We start from the raw sequence: 17444 nt of genomic DNA on the forward strand, positions 1-17444 counted from the left end.
GGCGACAGCGACAAAAGGAACAGCACTGACCACTGGCTAAGGGTTTGCCACTGATGGGAAAATGTGTTTAAAATTCCTCTGGTATAGCAAAGGTAGGTGAGCGCCCCCTCCCATCTCTACTAAAATTATAACACGAATTAAACGCTGCACACATTCACGGCCAGGTGACAGTTATATTCTGGGGCTGCTGTGTGTTGGTTTTCTGCATCTTGTTGCAGAATCCACCGTCCAAGTGACACCCAAGTCTAAATCCTCTTTACTGATACCAGGAAATACATACAAGAGTTACAGAGATTGCAATGTGGGTTTTGATTTTCAACCTTTGACTCTAGATCTTTAGGTTGGATAGAAAGATCCAGGAGCATTGGAGAAAAGTGACCCTAGCTCAGAGATTGGCTTTTTTCCATCACTGAATACTCCCAGGTCTACCTTGCTTAGGATACATTTTGAGAGTGTCATTATGCTTTTTCTTTCCTCAGAGAAACCTTGGAGGATTTACTGGGAAATTTTACTGTTTATTTTGAAAGCTCCTGCTTCTGAGAGAGAGAGAGAGAGAGAGAGAGAGAGAGAGAGAGAGAAAGAAAGAAAAACAAAAATCCCCAAGCTGTAGGTAGTGAAGAAAACCTTAAAAATAACCAAGAAACCAAAAGCAATCTCAACTCTGCACAAACTATTTTTTATCTCCAGGGAAACAGGCAGATTAAGTGTGAAGGTGCAATAAATACCAAAGGGACCACTTCTTTCCAAGTGTGCTCAGAGTTCAGCGTGTAGAACAGCTGCAGAAACCCCTGGGCCCTCAGCATTGCGCGGTTTCACCTTTCATTGCAGGGAAGGACACGTTTCTATGCCTTACAGAGACTTGAAGCCTGAAAGCCTGGCCAAGTTTGGGAAGAAGAGGAGCCCTCTCAGAGCTCAAGAGCCTTCCTGCTCTTTGGAACTTTTCCCACAGTGGGTCAAACTTGACAAGAGTTCAGCTCAAGTTGAACACACTCACACAAATGATGTGAGCAGTCAAAATCCAAGTGAACATAACTCCAGCCATCTACAAAATTTTACATGCAAGGTCAGACATCTCAATCCAGAGAACTTTTGGGTTGTGGGTTTGTTTTTTTTTTTTTTTTTTTTTAATTAAAAGTAGGAAACACACAAATGTGTCTTAGAACTTTAATGGTTTTTTAAAACAGAGTTTATTCTTAGCACATGGCTTTTTATATAGCCACACCACAATTTGTACAGTTGCACATAGGTCTAAATGCACTCCCCTCTCCCCAGAGATTGTGCCTCAGAATAAGACAACAATAACTCTACAACAATATTTTAAATAAATGCAAGGAAAGGAAACTAACATGTGTCACATCTATCATCAAGGTCTATACATTTTGAGAATTAAATAATCTGGTGAGGTCCACAATGTCTACTCATTTATTCAGTTCAATACAAGCTTGTATGAGCTGCCTTAATGTGGAAGGGGGAGGTAGGGAAGGTGGGAAAGGGGTCTGTTTTCTTCTGCTTGCAACAAATATACATGTGTATGTCCCCAGTCACCATGGGCTGTCCAGCTGACATTAGCCATCTCTAAAGTATTCCTTGCCAAGAGGTCAGTCTCAGGTACCCAAACCTGGCAGCCTTATTCAGGCAAGCAGGTTGTTCTATCACCCAGCATCCTGGCTATTATCCTCTCCTGGGTGGCAACCAGCACACACTCTTACCGGGATAATGTCTTCTTTTTTTTATAATCCCTTTCACCGAGTTGGGTTTTGTTTTGGGGTCTGTTATGGTCCAGACAGGTAGGAGTATGGGGGAAAGGGCGGAAGGGGGGTAAGCAGGTGGGGGAATGAAACTGGTCTAGATCTCTAGAAGATTATATGGAGGAGGGAATGGGTGTGGAGGCACCCTGGTGGGGGTGGGGATGCAGGTGCGGGCTCTGAGTCTGTGCTTTCCCTGGCGGGCCTGCTGAGGCCGAGGCCGAGTTGGAGGATCGCATCTTAGTGTTGGGCAATTTGTGATCTTTCTTCCACTTCATCCTCCGGTTCTGAAACCAGATCTTGACCTGGCGCTCGGACAAGCAGAGCGTGTGGGCGATCTCGATGCGGCGCCGCCGGGTCAGGTAGCGGTTAAAGTGGAACTCCTTCTCCAGCTCCAAGACCTGCTGTCGGGTGTATGCGGTTCGAGAGCGCTTGGGCTCCCCTCCGTTATAACTGGGGTTGACTGAACGCCCACAACCCCGAAGGAGAAGGCCAAGGAGGAGGGAGTGGAAGAGAGGGGAAGGAGGAGGAGAGAGAAGGTGGGGTGGGGAAGAGCAATTGGACATCATCATTATATAATAACCTGACACCAAGTTCACGCAAGATACATAAAACGGCAAAGAAAATGTTTCACAGGCTATTGACAACGGGAAACACCCGAGAGCCATAAAGAATGGTGCTGGGCATTGGGGCTGAAGAAAAGCTTCAAAGACACATGGCCTGAAGCCTCTGCCAGGGCAATTAAATTTATGGGGGCTATAATTACTGCCCTAACAGTTTGGCGTCTCGTAAATCTCTCGATAAAGGGACCCCGGGTACAAAAGGGTTCTCACGTTAGGATCAGGCGGCTGGCTGGCGCGCACACACCCACATCCCGCTGTAGCTCGGGCCAGATGGGGGCTCCCCTCCAGAGGCCCCCTGCCCCTCAGCCTCTTGGGCTGACCCTCGCCCCGACCCCCGAACCCTGCCCGGCCCCAGCCCACCCTCCCGCGCCTCCCCAGCGGCGCGGCGCCACGTACCGGCGCTGACATGGATCTTCTTCATCCAGGGGTACACCACAGGCTCTTTGCCCTTCAGGCCCGGCGGGCTCTTGTCGGCCAGGAGCAGCGGGCACGCGGGGGCGCTGCCCCCTGCCGGGGCGCCCGGGGTGGCGGGAGCCGCCTCGCAGCGCCGCGGGGGCGCGGGGGGCGCGGGGGGCGCGGGGGGCGCCGCGCGGTGCTGCGGGGGCGGCGGCGGCAGGCCGTGGCTCGCGTGCAGGCCGTGCGCGGGACCCTTGGCTCGCGCCGGGGGCTGCTCGGGCTGCGGCTGCCGCCCCGGGCTGGCGCCACCGCGGTAGCCATAGGGGTAGGCGGCGTCGGCGGCCCCGGGCGCGGGGTAGAGCGCGGCCGCGGGGTAGGAGGGCTCGCGGGCAGCCCGCGGCGCGTAGTAGGAGGCGGGGGGCTCGCGGCTGCTGCCCGCGTGGGGGAGCTGGGGCTGCTGCGCCGGCAGGTGCTGGGCCGCGGGCGCTGGGGGCTGCTGGTAGCTGGGGCCCCCGCCTGGGCCGCCGTCTCCGCCGCCCGGGCCGCTGTGCTGCGCGTACTCCTCAAAGGGAGGGAACTTGGGCTCGATGTAGTTGGAGTTTATCAAAAACGAGCTCATGGTCATTAATTTGTGAAGTGCAAAAATACTAATTTTTCTCGCGTTGTCGTTTTTCTGGGCTCGCCGAGGCCCCTCCCCCTCCTGCCTCGCTTCCCATCCCCCCCTTTCCTCTTCTCCCTTCCCCTCCCCCGCTGTCAAGCGCCCACCCCTCCCCCTCCCCCTCTCGCCGCCGCCGCCGCCGCCGCCAACGCCACCAAAGTTCGCGCCGCTCCTCCCCCCTCCCCCGCCCGCCCGCGCGCGCGCGTGCGCGCTCTCGTCTCGGCCCCGCGCGCGCCCCCGCCCGGGACCCACCACGTGACCAGCCCCCGCCAATGGGCACGGCGCGCGCGCGGACCCGGATCAGGAAGCGCGCGGGCGGGTGATGAATGCCGCTGTCCGGCCTCCGGCGGAGGGAGGGAGCTGGAGCTCTTGGTCCCCCCAACCCCCCAAGTTTGAGTCCTGCTGGGAATTCGGGGCCCGCCTGGGCTTCTGGTCCTCTCGGACGCCCGGGCCGGGCCCTTTCCGTGCCGTACTCCTGGCGTAGGCCTCGGGGCAGCCGGTTGACCGCGGCCCAGCGCTGACCTCGGGCCCAGGCTAGCCAGGCCTGGCGTCCTCCAGGGTTCGAGACCGGCGGGGGGAGGGAATGGCGTCGAGACCTTGGAGGTACCCTGATTTTTTTGTTTTTTGTTTTTTGTTTTTTTCAATCGTGGCCCCGGAATAAAACGAATAAGGCCCATTTTTTTCACCAGCTGCTCCCCTTCCCCCGCAGCGTGCTCGCCGAGTCCGCCAGGCATCCCCTGCTTGGAGCAGCCCGGCGGGAGCCGCAGAGGGTGGGTGGGGGGAAAGCTGAAACCGGCCCGAGCGTGTAGAGCAGGGCCGTTCCTGTATCACCGGATGGGTGCTTTTATTTTTATTTTTTCTTTCTTTTCGCGATAGAATCTACTTGGGTTTTTTCCCTAAGAAAAATCAGAACCTTTCTAATAGCATCTCATCTGATGGAGGCGTCGATGTGAGAGCTCAACGTGCTTGCATTTACTAGGTGCAACTGTGAGAGAGAAGGTAGCCCAAGGGTGGGAATAGGTAGCAGCGACGCCTCCACAAGATCGAGCTTTGGAACCAGCAACTTCCCATTTCAGAACAATCCTCAAACAAAAACAAGCTACGGACGGAATAGGCACTGTGCCCAGCCTGATCGCTGACGGGTCTTCGCCCCCCCCCCCACCCCCGCTAGGAATTCTGTATTTTGTCTTTTTTGGATGCTGCTTTCTCCGTTTGTATTTGAGGCTAACGTTATATTTACTGGATAGTCTGTAATTTCTGAATAGCTGAAAAATTAGCATATTAACGATATCAGTAGCTCTGGAAAGGGGGGAGAGAGGACTGTTGCCTGCCATTTGGTAATTGAAATTTGATGGGTAAACTAATTACGCCATTATTAACAAATAAATTACATATTAATTCCACCTAATGTTGATCTTTGAAGTAAATACTGATGCCTTGCTTGTAGTGTGTACTTTCCCTTTCCTTTTCCCCGAGTAACAGGCACACCTGGATCCTCTACTTTGCAGCCTGGATTAAAGCAGTGCAAACTAGCATAGTCACCAGGCTAAAAAGACTTTCATATTGGCATGCAAAGCAAGGATTTTTCAGCTGGTGCACCTTAGTTGATTTTTCAAAGAGCAGTATAAACAGCTTTCTCACAACCGAGTCTGGATTGCAGACAAGGAAACTTATAGCCTAAGCCTGGAGACACTTCAAAAGGAATGTCAATTCTATCTTCATTTACATCGGCTACTCATATGAGTTACTAAATGCTGGAATATATCCATTTGATGGATAGTCATTTAATGCTTAGCCACATAAAACCTATTATATGGGACTAATCTTTAAACTAATTTAGGAAAAGAGGTTAAAAAAGGGATCATGTTAGCTTTCCAACTGGAATCACCCTGAAGTGGTACAAAGAGGTTTTCCACATTGTATGTGTGTCTCTGAAGAGTGCTGTCCATCGACATGGGCACCCTGAAATTTTTCTAAATGAAATCTGAGCCACAGACAGAAATCAACGCAGAGTATAATCTTTAGACATCCTCTCTGGAATTGGGTTGGGGCGGGGGCGGTGGTGGGGGGAAACCGAGCCTGTGATACAGTTACCTAAACCAGTATTTCTCGACAGCGAGAAAAAAATAATATATACATATATACTATTTTATATGAACAATATATACATACATAATGCAATTTACAAAACGTGGCTTTCTAAGCTTCAAGGGGAGAAAAAAAACATGACAAGGAAATTTCACCCTCATGTCATCAGCCCTTGAGTACTAGGGTCTTACCTACATCTGTTTAATATTATTTACAGACACTAAAACACAAAATTCATGTTGTTTAGCCTCAGAACCTTCTACGGAGTTTCTATTGTAAAGTATTAACGAGGCACAGGCACTGTTTTGTATATGGTTAACCTAAACGAGTTAACTGTGGCTGTGTTTCATGTGGCTCTATTACTTTAGGAAGATGGGCTTATACAGAATTCCCCAAGGCCTGTAACTTGTCTTTGTGGTTCCTATCATAAACACAAACGGAGCCAGGACCACCAAGTGTTATCTCACACACCGACATTTTGACATTTTACTGCAAGATTTATGGCTGTAATAAACAATCTCAGTACCTTTTCTGATCCTTCCACAATCTCTCTTTGCAAGCCATAGCATCATTCCATTGAATCAAATCATCTTTTGAAAAACGTTTAAAAACCCCCCAAAGCCTCTTGCCTTTACCTAAGATCCAACACACGAAAGTAAAGCCAGGAAGAGACAAACTCAATTAATAAATAAACCGATGTTTACCAGCAGCATCTCGCCCGAGAAAAGATGGGATGCCCTGAAACCGAGCAGAGAGAGAGCGAGCAGAGAGAGAGCGTGCTAATCTTCGCACACCAACTGGCTCCAGTCCCTAGCAGGGTGAAAGCGTTATCCTTTTCTTGGGAAACTGGTGAGCGCATTTGCTCATTTCCACGTGCAGAGATAACATATATTCCCAACAAAAGCTTTCTTAAAATCCCATTAAGTGAAATAACTTTTCATCATGTCCTCGAATCCCAGATGGAAAAGGAGAGCGAAGAGAGTCTAAGGGAGAGGGAGGGCAAGAGGGAGGCAGTGTTTGCAGCCTAGTTTGAATCTGATTTGAATCATTTTGAATATATTTGGAACAGCCTTCCCTCTTGAATGCAACCCTGTCCCAAGTTTCAAAGTGACCGAACAGTGACACCGTGTGCATTTTGTTTCTTATTAATCTTACACATTGACAGTCTTTGTTAAATCACAAGGCGCGCTCTTCACTAGCCGACATTTTCATATTTGTTAGACGCGCTGACCTGAAGTTCACCTCGGCCTTGGACTTTGCGCTTCTAAAAGGTCTATACAGTGTCTTTTAGAGAGCAGGGTGCTTTGCCCAGGTCATTCCTTCTCAGGGAAAACCAAGGGGGAAAAGCAAAGGAAATGTAAACGTTATGGAATGTATTGACTGTATTTGTCCTTTGTTCTTTAGAGCGAGAGTTCTCCAGACTGTTCTCTGTCTGAGGCAAGTCTCTGGAGCGCACACGGGAATAGCTGAATTTCAAAATGCCTGATGGTGGCATTTGAGGGCTTCCCGGACACCTACGCTAGGCATATGATTTTAGAGAAGCAGTACTTTATCAACCATGCCACCAATTAATTGTTTAGGGGCAGTTTTCTTGTTGTAGTGTATAATAGTGAACACAACCCACACATAAGGATTGATGTTTGTATCCGGATTTAACATGAATTTCATGTGTGGATTGTGTGAGGGACCTAAAGATAAAAATCCTCCAAATAAAAAAAGTAGGTATCCTCAATGCAGTAACTTCTGCAGGTACTTTTTTTTTTTTTTTAACTTTAAAAACTGGCTAAGGGGTGTCTATGTTTATTGAAGTTGACATGTTTCTAAGGAGTGGCACGCTTTTAACCAATAATTCAGTAACAAGGTTTTCTTGAAAAGACACATAATTGTCTTGGTGAGTAATAGAGGGGGTTTCAGTTTTCTTCATTTCGCTAGCCCAGATGTGGTAAAGTGTTCACTGCTATAACAGCAATCACCACGGTTGTTTCCTTCTATTTTCATCTGGCACACCCCCATTTGGCTTCAAGCTCTTGGCCAGAGTAAAAACTTTACACATTGCACAGTGGAAGCAATCTGATTACTTCCATGAAGGCAGTGCTTAGGAAATATTTACTTTACCACTAAACGTACCTGGCACCAACAAATCCAATCAACCAGAATGTATTGGGATGATCTTAAATATCCCTGCAAGAGTCCACATTCTGAGTGGCTGAATTAACTCATTTCTAAAGTTAAAAACACAGAACAAAATTTCACCTTTCTCTTCTGTTTTCCTACTCTGATTACTCAAAGATCAATACATAGGAAAGGACAACATGTCCCCCCTCCCCCAGAAAACAGATTCTAATGGCACCAACTTGTACAGCTGATATAGGAGCATGAAAAATAAAATACTGTTTAGTTCTCCAGTTGCAACTCACACATGAGGCATGGTTCCAGTTGGCTTCCTTAACACACTATTCCCTTTCTTTTCTACTCTCCCACCCTTCCTTCTTTCCCCTTAGCTTTATTCCAAATGTATTTTTAAAGCGTCTTTTCTGGAGAATAGAATCCCTCATGGTGGTCTTAGCGAAGTGGTTTGGCTTTTGTGGATTCCCATTTTCCTGTTCAAATGGCATGCTTTTTTCAGCTTAGTTATCCGCTACTTCCAGACTGTAGCATTTGTCTTACGTTGGAGTTAGGGTTACCAACAAACAGAAGCAAAAATTTCCAACAACAGGAAAATTTTCATGGTACCAATAAGAGTTTTCTCGCTGCTGGAAGAATCCTGCCCCTTCTGGAGCATTCCCACTTCCTTCCCTCCCTTCCCAGCTCTGAGAACTCTTTGCATTTAGTGGGTGGAGGTTTCAGAAAGACCATTCTGCTTTTGAAAATGGCAAAGAACACATTTTGGGAGAAGCGCCTGTGCTTGCCCCTTGTTCTCACACACTTTGGGGGATCATTACATGTATGAGAAAGAAAAAGAAACCGTCCAATCTAAAGAACAATTTTCAAATAAAGGAAGCGTCCTGCCCGGTTCTCTTGCCGCTGAAGATATGATGAAACCTCGAAAACTATATATTGTTTCTTAAATGTCTACCGATGAGTTTTGAGCTTTTTAATTTTGTGACAAACCCACAGACTCCTGGTTCTCCAACATCTAAGGTGTTGGTGTTTTAGTAATCTGTGCCTATTTACCTGCTGCTATTCCCTCCGAATGGGAGCGATAATTCAAGATGAAATACAGCATGTATTACTCTTGAAAAGAGGAATTTTCTCTCCTTTCCTCCGTAATTGAGGTCATTCAACCACCAGGGTTCACCTGGAGTCCATACCATGATACACGCGTCACTCCGAGCCATTTTATCTTTTGTGCTGATAGTCAAGATCGCAGCTCTAACATTGACATCAAACTCCGTCTGGGCAGATGACTAAGAGTGCTGCACAACATAAACTTTTGACCCTCAACTTTCTGACCTGCAGTTGCAACGCACTAACCACAAAGATACACAAAGCTATGCCTCTTCTTTCAGGGGGAAGGGGCCCCCAAGGAATCTCAGGGACACCCTGCTTCTGGCACTGCCTTTTGGATTAAGAGGGTGGATTGGATAGTTTTGGGTGTTTGTGACTCTATTTCCTGTCAAATCAGCCTCCTTCCTACCTCTTTTTGTCAGCACTTAAAGAAGAGTGAGATTATTTTTTAAAATCACTCATCGCATTTAACAGGGAAAATTTGGATAAGGACAGTGGAACCTCAAAAAAAAGTGAAGGAAAAAAAGAAGACAGGGAGAAAGCAGGCAGCGGGGGTTGGAGACATTTTTCCCCCTTTATTTAAAAATAAAGACGCAGTCCTAATTGTTGGGAGAGCTGGCCCAGGCAAGCAGTTGACTGTGAACTTGTACTAAAGCGTGCTCTGCTGGCGATTCCTAGGGTGTGCAGATTTATCTTCTCTGCATTTACTTAACCCGGCAGTGAACTGCACGGGCGTCATTTGTTAGGCGATGACAGACTTCACCTCCAGCAAGGGCTGCTTCACAAAATCGCAATAATTACCCAATAACCTTCATAACAAATATTATTATTGAAAATACCGGTTTGTGGGGAGGGGACCTAGTGGAAGAAGGACAGCTTTCTTTGTGAAAAACACCAAACAAAACAGACCTAGGCAGATCCAGTTCTGGGGTTTAGAATGGCCAGGACTGTGGTTCCCCTCTCCTAGGTGGGTAGGACCCTAGACCGACCCCCTCAACCTTGTATGGAAGCCCCGTTACAGTTTTGTCATTGACTAGAAAGAAATTTTGCCTTAGAAGCCAAAAAGGGATGGAGCCCACAACATTCTGCACTCTCCATGGTGGGCAAACCTCAGACAGACTCCCAAGCTAAGGCAGGGGAAGACGCTTCGAAGGGCATCTTTTAAGCTAAAGGGATTGTCTTCCTCTTTAACAGCCCATCTTTCAGGATGTAATTTGCTCTCCCCTCACTAATTGTTTGGATATAATACTCTTCACATCTCAACAAATGAACATGACTCTGTTTCTGGTAGAAAATTCTGTCTTGCTCTCCCAGAGCCGCCAACAATGAAGCAGGGGAATGAGCTGGAGAAAAGGAATCTCGGCATAATGTTGTGAAATTAGACCATGGAAACCCTAACAAACCCCTAAGTAAGTGTGACCAGAAGCTTCCTATTATATTTATAGTTCAGGAAATATTGTCTCTTCAGCTTGTAGAAACAAACGAGGCCCTGCACATACTGGACACCTTCTCCTTTTACAAGATGAGGAGCACAGACACTTCTGCCACCGGCTGAGGCTGGATGTCTTCATAAAGCCCTTAATGACAGAGATTTTTTTTTTCCCCTCTAAGTAAGTTCCTCTGCAAAAACAACACCAAAGAATGCACAAGAAGAAATAACTTCTCTACAAAATGAGCAGATAACCAGCCATCCTTTTTACTATGCTTCCTATGAAAATAGGAAGAAAAGAAATTCTCCAATCATGCTCACACAGGTCTGACTGGATGCTGTATTTTTTAAAAAGTCATTTAACTCCTTGTGAGTGAACCTGCTCTCCTAAGAACTCTGAAGTTTTATGAAGATTACAAGAGACAGAAATAAGCAAGCTGACAATATTTATAGCCTGTATTTTTTTAAATACATGGGAAAGATTCTCTGTATTGGGTAATGCTGGATATGGGTCCAACAGCCTTTCTGCCCATTCCCACACCCCGGGTGGGATGTGGCCACGGAGGTGGTGTGGACACTTCCTCCGGGCAAGTTACTCAAATGAACCTGCCAGAAGCCCTATCACTCTTTTTTTTTTTCTGCTACTAATTTTAGTCACCAAGAAATCACTCAAGCAAGATCACCAAATGAGTAACTAAAATAAAACCTTAACCCAATATTTTCCAGTAAAGAACTCAAAAGTCAGAGCAGCAAAACAAAGACTCTAGAATTCTCACAGACACACAAAATGACAAAAGAGAACCCAAATAGAGTTTATATTCTGGTTCCCAGTAAGATGCCAACACTTCTTCCTGAGTGCTGAAATATTAGTACTTTAATAGGTCACACAAGATGACTTCAGAGATTTGCCTCGCCACTACTTCAGAGAAGTAGGACTTGTGGGAGGGTTTTGATTTTTCATAAAACTTCCCAGGTCTGTTTTTTGAACCTCTGACTTTGGGGACAACTGTTGGACTTCTGTTGGGTATAAGTGGCCTCTGCACAATAAAGTTTGTTGAAATTCCAAAACTATACTTTTTTTTCCATTTTAAGCACTTAGTAAAAATATCTTTACCAATTAGCACTTGCAGGAAAACTATCCAACTCCTAAGGAGAAAAGCATCTGGAGACAGAGGATCTTTTTTTTTTTTTTTTTTTTTGGTTCATTTCTGAGTTGGAGAATTTGGCTTAATTCTTCAGAGGGAGTAGGGGAAATCTGCTAGGTCCCTTGTGGGTACCCATCCAGATAAAGACCCTTGGAGAGGCCACAGCATCCCCAGTCACTTTGCCTCTGAAGATCTTGTATGAGGATTTGGGGACAAAGAGGGTGGTGGCTGAGGCCAAGTTAGAATTGTACCCAGGAAAAATTTATTTCACCTTACTTCACTGTTGGTGCAATATTGGGAATTGTTTTGGAAATCATAGATTATGTAAATTTCCTGGGATCAAACAGAATGAGCAGCTAACAAAAGAAAGGCGGAAATCTCCTACTGACAAACGACCAATTTCTTCCCTAAACTATCCTTTATGACGTGTCAGGAAAAACAACCTAATGGCTCTGGGGACTTTTAAGTTGGGCATTGAAGACACCTCCACTTCCCCCCCAAACTTTAGGGCACAGTTTGGAAGGCAGAATCTTTCTGTGTGTTGAGGGGGAGTAAATTTATCTAATCTTTAGTGTTACCTAGGGGGAAATCCCTAAATGGCCTTTTGAGTGTCCTGTGCGTGTGTGCACGTCCTAATTCTACAAAGGAGGAGAGGAAAAGGAAAGAAGAGAGGGAGAAGAAAGGGAAGGCGGAAGAAAAGAAAGCGCTTTAACTCCTTTCATTTAGCCTGGGGATTCAAAGACTAAAGTTAAATCCGGCCATAAAGTTTATTGCTTCAGACTCACAGGCGGGTGAGAACAGTCCCACCGAAATAAAAAGACCGTGCAGGGAAACAAGGTTCAGGGCCTGGTCCCGGGTGCAGGGGAGGGGGTGGTGAGCCCTCCGCCCCCCCACCCCCCACTCCTCGCCCCAGGTGGGGGAGCCGCAGTCCCCAGAGCCCTGGGCTCGGCCTGGCAACCCAGGCGCCCAGCCTGGAGGTGCGGCCGGCGCCTCGCCGGGCCTCTGTCACCCTCCGGCTCTCTCCCGAGCCAGCCTGAAACTCGGCCCCGAAGGCAGCCGCCTCAATTCAGGGCTGCCAGATGACCCCGGCCCGCGAAGACATATTGCCACAGCCCCACAAGGAATCCCGCCGGAGTCGGCCTCGGCCCTGCCCGGGCCTTTCTTTCCAACTCCAAGCACTCTCGGCGCAGCGCGGCCCTCGGCGCCCGCGGCCCGGCGCCCCACTGTCTCCCAGCCCCCACCCTAGGGCTCGGCGACCCCCGACGAGCCAGCCCCGCCAGCCCCGGAATGGGGGGCGGCGGCCTGGCCGAGTCTGCACGCACAGGGCCCATTCGCACACAAAAATCATCTTTTGCGCGCCGGCGAGAGCAGCGGAAGTCATTAACATTCGCGGTGGTGCAGCAATTAAAGTTAGGCCTGGGGACGCGGCGGCCACCGGCGCTTTCACCGGGTGCCTCTGCAGAGCTGGCTCCTGGCGCTGCTACTGTGGGCAGAGGAAAAGTTGGCTCTGCCCTTTTGAATTCAGAGGCAACCTCAGAGTCATTGAACCAGAGAGAGAGAGAGAGAGAGAAGAGAGAGAGAGATGGAGGAAGAAAGTTTTCAGAGTACAAATAAACTTGAAAGCGCTTAGGAGGCGAGCTTACCTTAACTCGGAGGGAGCCATTTTTCAGAGAGTTTTGAGAACTTGTGGTTTGGACACTTCTTGACCTAAAATTGACAATTTGAATGACCAGGCGGCACACGTAGCCTGCAAAAGAGTCAAATGGAGTCCAGCGTCAGTGAGATTATATGTTATGTGGTATATAATGTTGGATGTCAACTCCCCAAAACCATAAAACTTACTTTAATGGCCCCACGTGACGTTTTATAGCCAGTGAGCCGATCTGTCTGTGCTATGGATGATTTTACGATCTAATTCATAGACAAAACCCTATTCATTTGGCACCCAAATGTCATATAGCCGGAACTGGGGCTTATAAAGTTTACTGTTTTATAACTTTTAAAAGGAAAGACGGCATCAGTGTAAGCAGTCGGTAAATGTGCAAATCTCTAGTTGCGCTTTAGCTGCTCTGAGGAGTTTCCCAATCGAGCTAGGATGGGGTAAGTACCTTCCATTTGTAGCAAATTAATTGTAGCAAAAGAAGCCAACTGGGCTCAGGGTAAGGAATGGGAAGGGGTGCCTGGGTGGGTTAAGGGGCAGAGGGTTTCGAAGCCACGACGGGGCGCAGCAGCCTCTTCAGCAAGTGAAGGCCTAGGATGACCTTAGCAAAGAGGCAGCATCTGTGTGGGCCCTGAGGGCTGCTAACAAAGCCCAGTGCTTTTGCTCCTTCTTTCTCTCTTTTCCTTTTTTTTTCTTTTTTTTGGTACCCAGTAAGTTCACTTGGTTTCCTCAGAGATGGGCAGGTTGGACTCAGGCTTTGGAACCACCTACATACAGCTTTTCCACCTTCTGCCCTGCACTCTGATGGGTCAGAGTTAGGGAGGTGGCGGGTCAGGATGTTAGTTAGTCTGAGGTCTCCTAGCACAGGCAGGCTGCTCAGGTAGCCTCAGACTCACTGCCTCCCAGCACTGGACAGACAGAAGAGCAGAAAGAGCCGCTTGCTATTTTGGCACAAACCAGACCAAGAGAACTTACAATAGAAAGTTTATTTTTTTGTTTCCAGTCAGTATTTTTTTTCCTTAAAAACAAATACAAAAAAAAAAAAAAAAAAAAAGCTGATCACAGTTTGCTTAAACAGCCAGACTCGGACAATATTTGTAACTTTGTTCACAAAAACATACATCACTGAAGCTGCGCTTAGGAGAGCCACTTCCAGAGTTCGTGCAAAGGGTCCTACAAAGGCACGCAGGGACACACCGCTCGGAGTCACAGTTTTCGTCACAGAGTCACTAGTCACTACACGTCAAACAAGTTAAGTTGTGTCTCATCAAGTCACCTCTACAACAGCATTAATTACACAAGGAATATAGGTAGTTTGAATAAAAATATCTTTAACAGCTTGGAGCTATTGAGACAGGAATACTTCCACTCACATGCACAGTTAAACAACTGGAGTGCAACACACAACATTGGCACTAAACGAGGTTGAAGGGGGACTTTTTTGTGTGTTTTTTTTCTCTTTTTTGTTATAGTTACTTCAAGTAACACAGCTTGCTTCATATAAATAAGTTAAAACATCTATTTTTTTTTTTTTCAAGACAAAGCCATTCAGGACAAAGAGATGAACAGAAAGCAGATCTACTTATACAGGCGCTATAATGGCAATAAACAGGCTCATGATTAAAAGATGAATTAGGGCAACGAGAACAGGGCTTCTTCACAGAAGGAACACAAGGGAGTTTCAGAAAGTCACCTTAGTACTGACACTACGCGGGATCCGCTAATACTGCTCAGTACTTTAAACGCTCAAATACTCAGGGGCGGAAGGCCCCTCCCGCCGCCGCCATGCTCATGCTTTTCAGCTTATTATCCTTTTTCCATTTCATTCTCCGGTTTTGGAACCAGATTTTAATTTGTCTCTCGGAGAGGCAAAGAGCATGTGCTATTTCAATCCTTCTTCGGCGGGTCAGGTAGCGGTTGAAGTGGAACTCCTTCTCCAGCTCCAGAGTCTGGTAGCGCGTGTAGGCCGTCCGGGCTCTCTTGCCTTCCGGGCCGCCTATGTTGTCTGCAACAGAAAAGTCAGCGATTTAGCCACCAACTCCGCAGCCCCCGGGTGCCCAAGTCGAGCTGGGGTCCTGAGCAGGGAGCGGGGGAGAAACGCTCAACAAGTCCTCCCTGCTCGCCGGCCCACCCCTCCCGAATTTCCTTCCCTCTTCCTTTCTAGAGAGAACACAATACAGTTTGGACTCTGGGAACAATCGGCCCATCTGAGGCTGGAGCCGCGTCCCGGAGGATCGCCCGGCTTCCCTTCACCCCTCTCCTGCCCTCTGGCCCTGCCCCTGGCGTCCCGAGGCGGGGCACAGCCCTCCCAGGCAGCCCACCTCTCAGAAACCCACGGAAGCAAGGCCCTTTCCTGAGCGCCCAAGTGGCCTCCAGGTCACCCTCCCCTAAAGTTCCAGCCCCGCGAGCCGCCTTCTGTTCCAGCCTGCACGCTTGGGGCGCCTGCTTTCTTTTTCTTCCCCTTTCTGCTGTCCCTTCTGCTCCCAAACTTCAGAATCCCGCCGGCTCTCGCCTCGATTATTCCCCCCCCCCCCACCAAGCCCCTTTTCGGGGACTCTAATTAGTAACGCTGTTTCCCCAGCGTAGCCCTCCTCATAAATTATCCGCCCTGACAAGCCCAATTCACGGCCCCTACTGCCATCCTCTACCTCTCTGCGCCCTGCTCGGCTGGCCTGACCCGGGAGCGCGTTCCGAGGCGCTGGGGTTCGATATGGGATTTTTCCTCCCCACCCCCCCCCGTTTCAACATCTAAACTTGCCTGGCCAGCGGCCCTTCTCCCCCACCCCCATGCCTCCCCATCTGCGAGCTTTGGGCGCTGCAGAGAAGAGAAGGTGAAAGGAGGAAGGCAGGGGAAGGGAGCGGCGGGGAGAGACTCCACAGGGCTGGGAGAGGCGAGACCAGGAGACAGACGGGAAGAGAGGGCGGTAAAGAAGAGAGGGGGACCGAGAGCCGCGCCCCCGCGGCCGCGTGGATTTAGAAAAAGGCTGGCTTTACCATGACTTATGTGCAGCTTGCGCATCCAGGGGTAGATCTGGGGTTGGGCGGGCGGCGCCGGGCTCGGCTCGCTCTGCGCGCTCGCCTGCTCGCTGCTGGCGGGGGCGTCCTCCTCGGCTCCGGACGCCGTGCCAACCCCCTCTCTGCTGCTGATGTGGGTGCTGCCGGCGTTGGCCGAGGCGCCGCTGGAGTTGCCCAGGGAGTTTTTCCCGCCGTGGTGGCTGTCGCTGCCGGGCGAGGGGGCCACGGCGGAGCAGGGCAGCGGGTCGGGCGGAGGCGAGTGCGTGGACGTGGCCGGCTGGCTGTACCTGGGCTCGGCGGGCGCCGCGCTGGCGCCGGCCGCGTAGCTGCGGGCGCGCTCCCCGGAGCCAAAGTGGCCGGAGCCTGAGCGGCCGACGCTGAGATCCATGCCATTGTAGCCGTAGCCGTACCTGCCGGAGTGCATGCTCGCCGAGTCCCTGAATTGCTCGCTCACGGAACTATGATCTCCATAATTATGCAACTGGTAGTCCGGGCCATTTGGATAGCGACCGCAAAATGAGTTTACAAAATAAGAGCTCATTTGTTTTTTGATATGTGTGCTTGATTTGTGGCTCGCGGTCGTTTGTGCGTCTATAGCACCCTTGCACAATTTATGATGAATTATGGAAATGACTGGGACATGTACTTGGTTCCCTCCTACGTAGGCACCCAAATATGGGGTACGACTTCGAATCACGTGCTTTTGTTGTCCAGTCGTAAATCCTGCCTGATGACCTCTAGAGGTAAACTCGTGCACTAATGGGGGAGTTGGGTGGAGGCGAGAGGGGTGGCGCGCGCGCCGCAGGCGCGTGCCCGCCACCCGCCGCCGCCGTTCAGTCGGACTCGAGCGCCACCCGCTGGAGGCAGGGCGCATCGCTCCGCTTCCGACCCAGGGCTGCAAGGGCCGGGGTCGAATTGAGGTTACAGCCCATTATGGCAAAATTATTGCATTTCCCTCGCAGTTCCATTAGGATGTACCAATTGTGAGGCCGTCAGCTGCCGATCGCGCGCCCGGCGAGGATGCAGAGGATTGGGGGGAGATGGTGACTTGGATTTTATTTACAACAACTTTATTTCCCCGCTGTGCAGCCCCTCTTATTTTTGTGTCGAGGTTGGGGTCGGTTCTGCCCGTCGTGCCGGCAGCTCTGAAATTTGAAAATACAGATATCACCTTCGGGGAAGGGGGGAGGCCATTTAGCCAATTGGAGAAATAAATCCTGCCCGCAGCAGCAGCTACAATTACGGCTCTGTTTTTCTGTGAGTGCATGAGGGACAGTGTCCCTGCCGCTCTTAAATGACAGGCGTCTATTAAAGATAGCTTTTGTGTAGTGTTTCTCCGAGGCGAGGTCAAATTCCATACACTTTTATAACCGGAGTCGATTTTTCTTTCGTGTAAATATGGTTTTCGTGTCATTAGTTCGCTATTTGATTTGCTTTAAGTATCCAATCCGGAGAAT

The 17444-nt window shown here is 49.2% G+C and overlaps 3 protein-coding genes across 4 annotated transcripts in view; all 3 read right to left on the reverse strand.

The window, feature by feature from the left end:
• Positions 1 to 13089, reverse strand: part of HOXA3 (homeobox A3) — a 33217-nt gene extending 20128 nt beyond the window's left edge. Inside the window, exon 1 of one of the 2 annotated variants that reach the window (XM_072764603.1) lies at positions 12956 to 13089. The gene's annotated coding sequence lies outside the window, so the exon portion shown is untranslated. The remainder of the gene's footprint in view (positions 1 to 12955) is intronic. The other variant, XM_072764605.1, reaches the window with a different exon arrangement.
• Positions 1151 to 3546, reverse strand: HOXA4 (homeobox A4). The gene is made up of 2 exons (XM_072764610.1): positions 2765 to 3546; positions 1151 to 2208 (listed from the first exon to the last, which is right to left on the reverse strand). The coding sequence occupies exons 1-2, from the start codon at positions 3387 to 3389 to the stop codon at positions 1862 to 1864; spliced, it is 972 nt and encodes a 323-aa protein (XP_072620711.1). The 5' UTR covers positions 3390 to 3546; the 3' UTR covers positions 1151 to 1861.
• An 850-nt stretch (positions 13090 to 13939) lies between the features above and the next one.
• HOXA5 (homeobox A5) lies at positions 13940 to 16861 on the reverse strand. Its single transcript, XM_025993338.2, has 2 exons — positions 15967 to 16861; positions 13940 to 14977 (listed from the first exon to the last, which is right to left on the reverse strand). The coding sequence occupies exons 1-2, from the start codon at positions 16859 to 16861 to the stop codon at positions 14727 to 14729; spliced, it is 1146 nt and encodes a 381-aa protein (XP_025849123.2). The 3' UTR covers positions 13940 to 14726.
• Between the last annotated feature and the right edge of the window lie 583 nt (positions 16862 to 17444).

The sequence above is a fragment of the Vulpes vulpes genome, chromosome 7 (genome assembly GCF_048418805.1).
Source record: "Vulpes vulpes isolate BD-2025 chromosome 7, VulVul3, whole genome shotgun sequence".
Classification (NCBI taxonomy): Eukaryota; Metazoa; Chordata; class Mammalia; order Carnivora; family Canidae; genus Vulpes; species Vulpes vulpes.

Bases quoted from the DNA above. Each gene is read 5' to 3' on its own strand.
- HOXA4 (XM_072764610.1), bottom strand. From the start codon at position 3,389: ATGACCATGAGCTCGTTTTTGATAAACTCCAACTACATCGAGCCCAAG. The intron at 2,209-2,764 runs GTACGTGGCGCC...GTGGGCGTTCAG, and splicing joins GAAGATCCATGTCAGCGCCG to TCAACCCCAGTTATAACGGA.
- HOXA5 (XM_025993338.2), bottom strand. From the start codon at position 16,861: ATGCGCCCTGCCTCCAGCGGGTGGCGCTCGAGTCCGACTGAACGGCGG. The intron at 14,978-15,966 runs GTAAAGCCAGCC...TTTCTGTTGCAG, and splicing joins CAAGCTGCACATAAGTCATG to ACAACATAGGCGGCCCGGAA.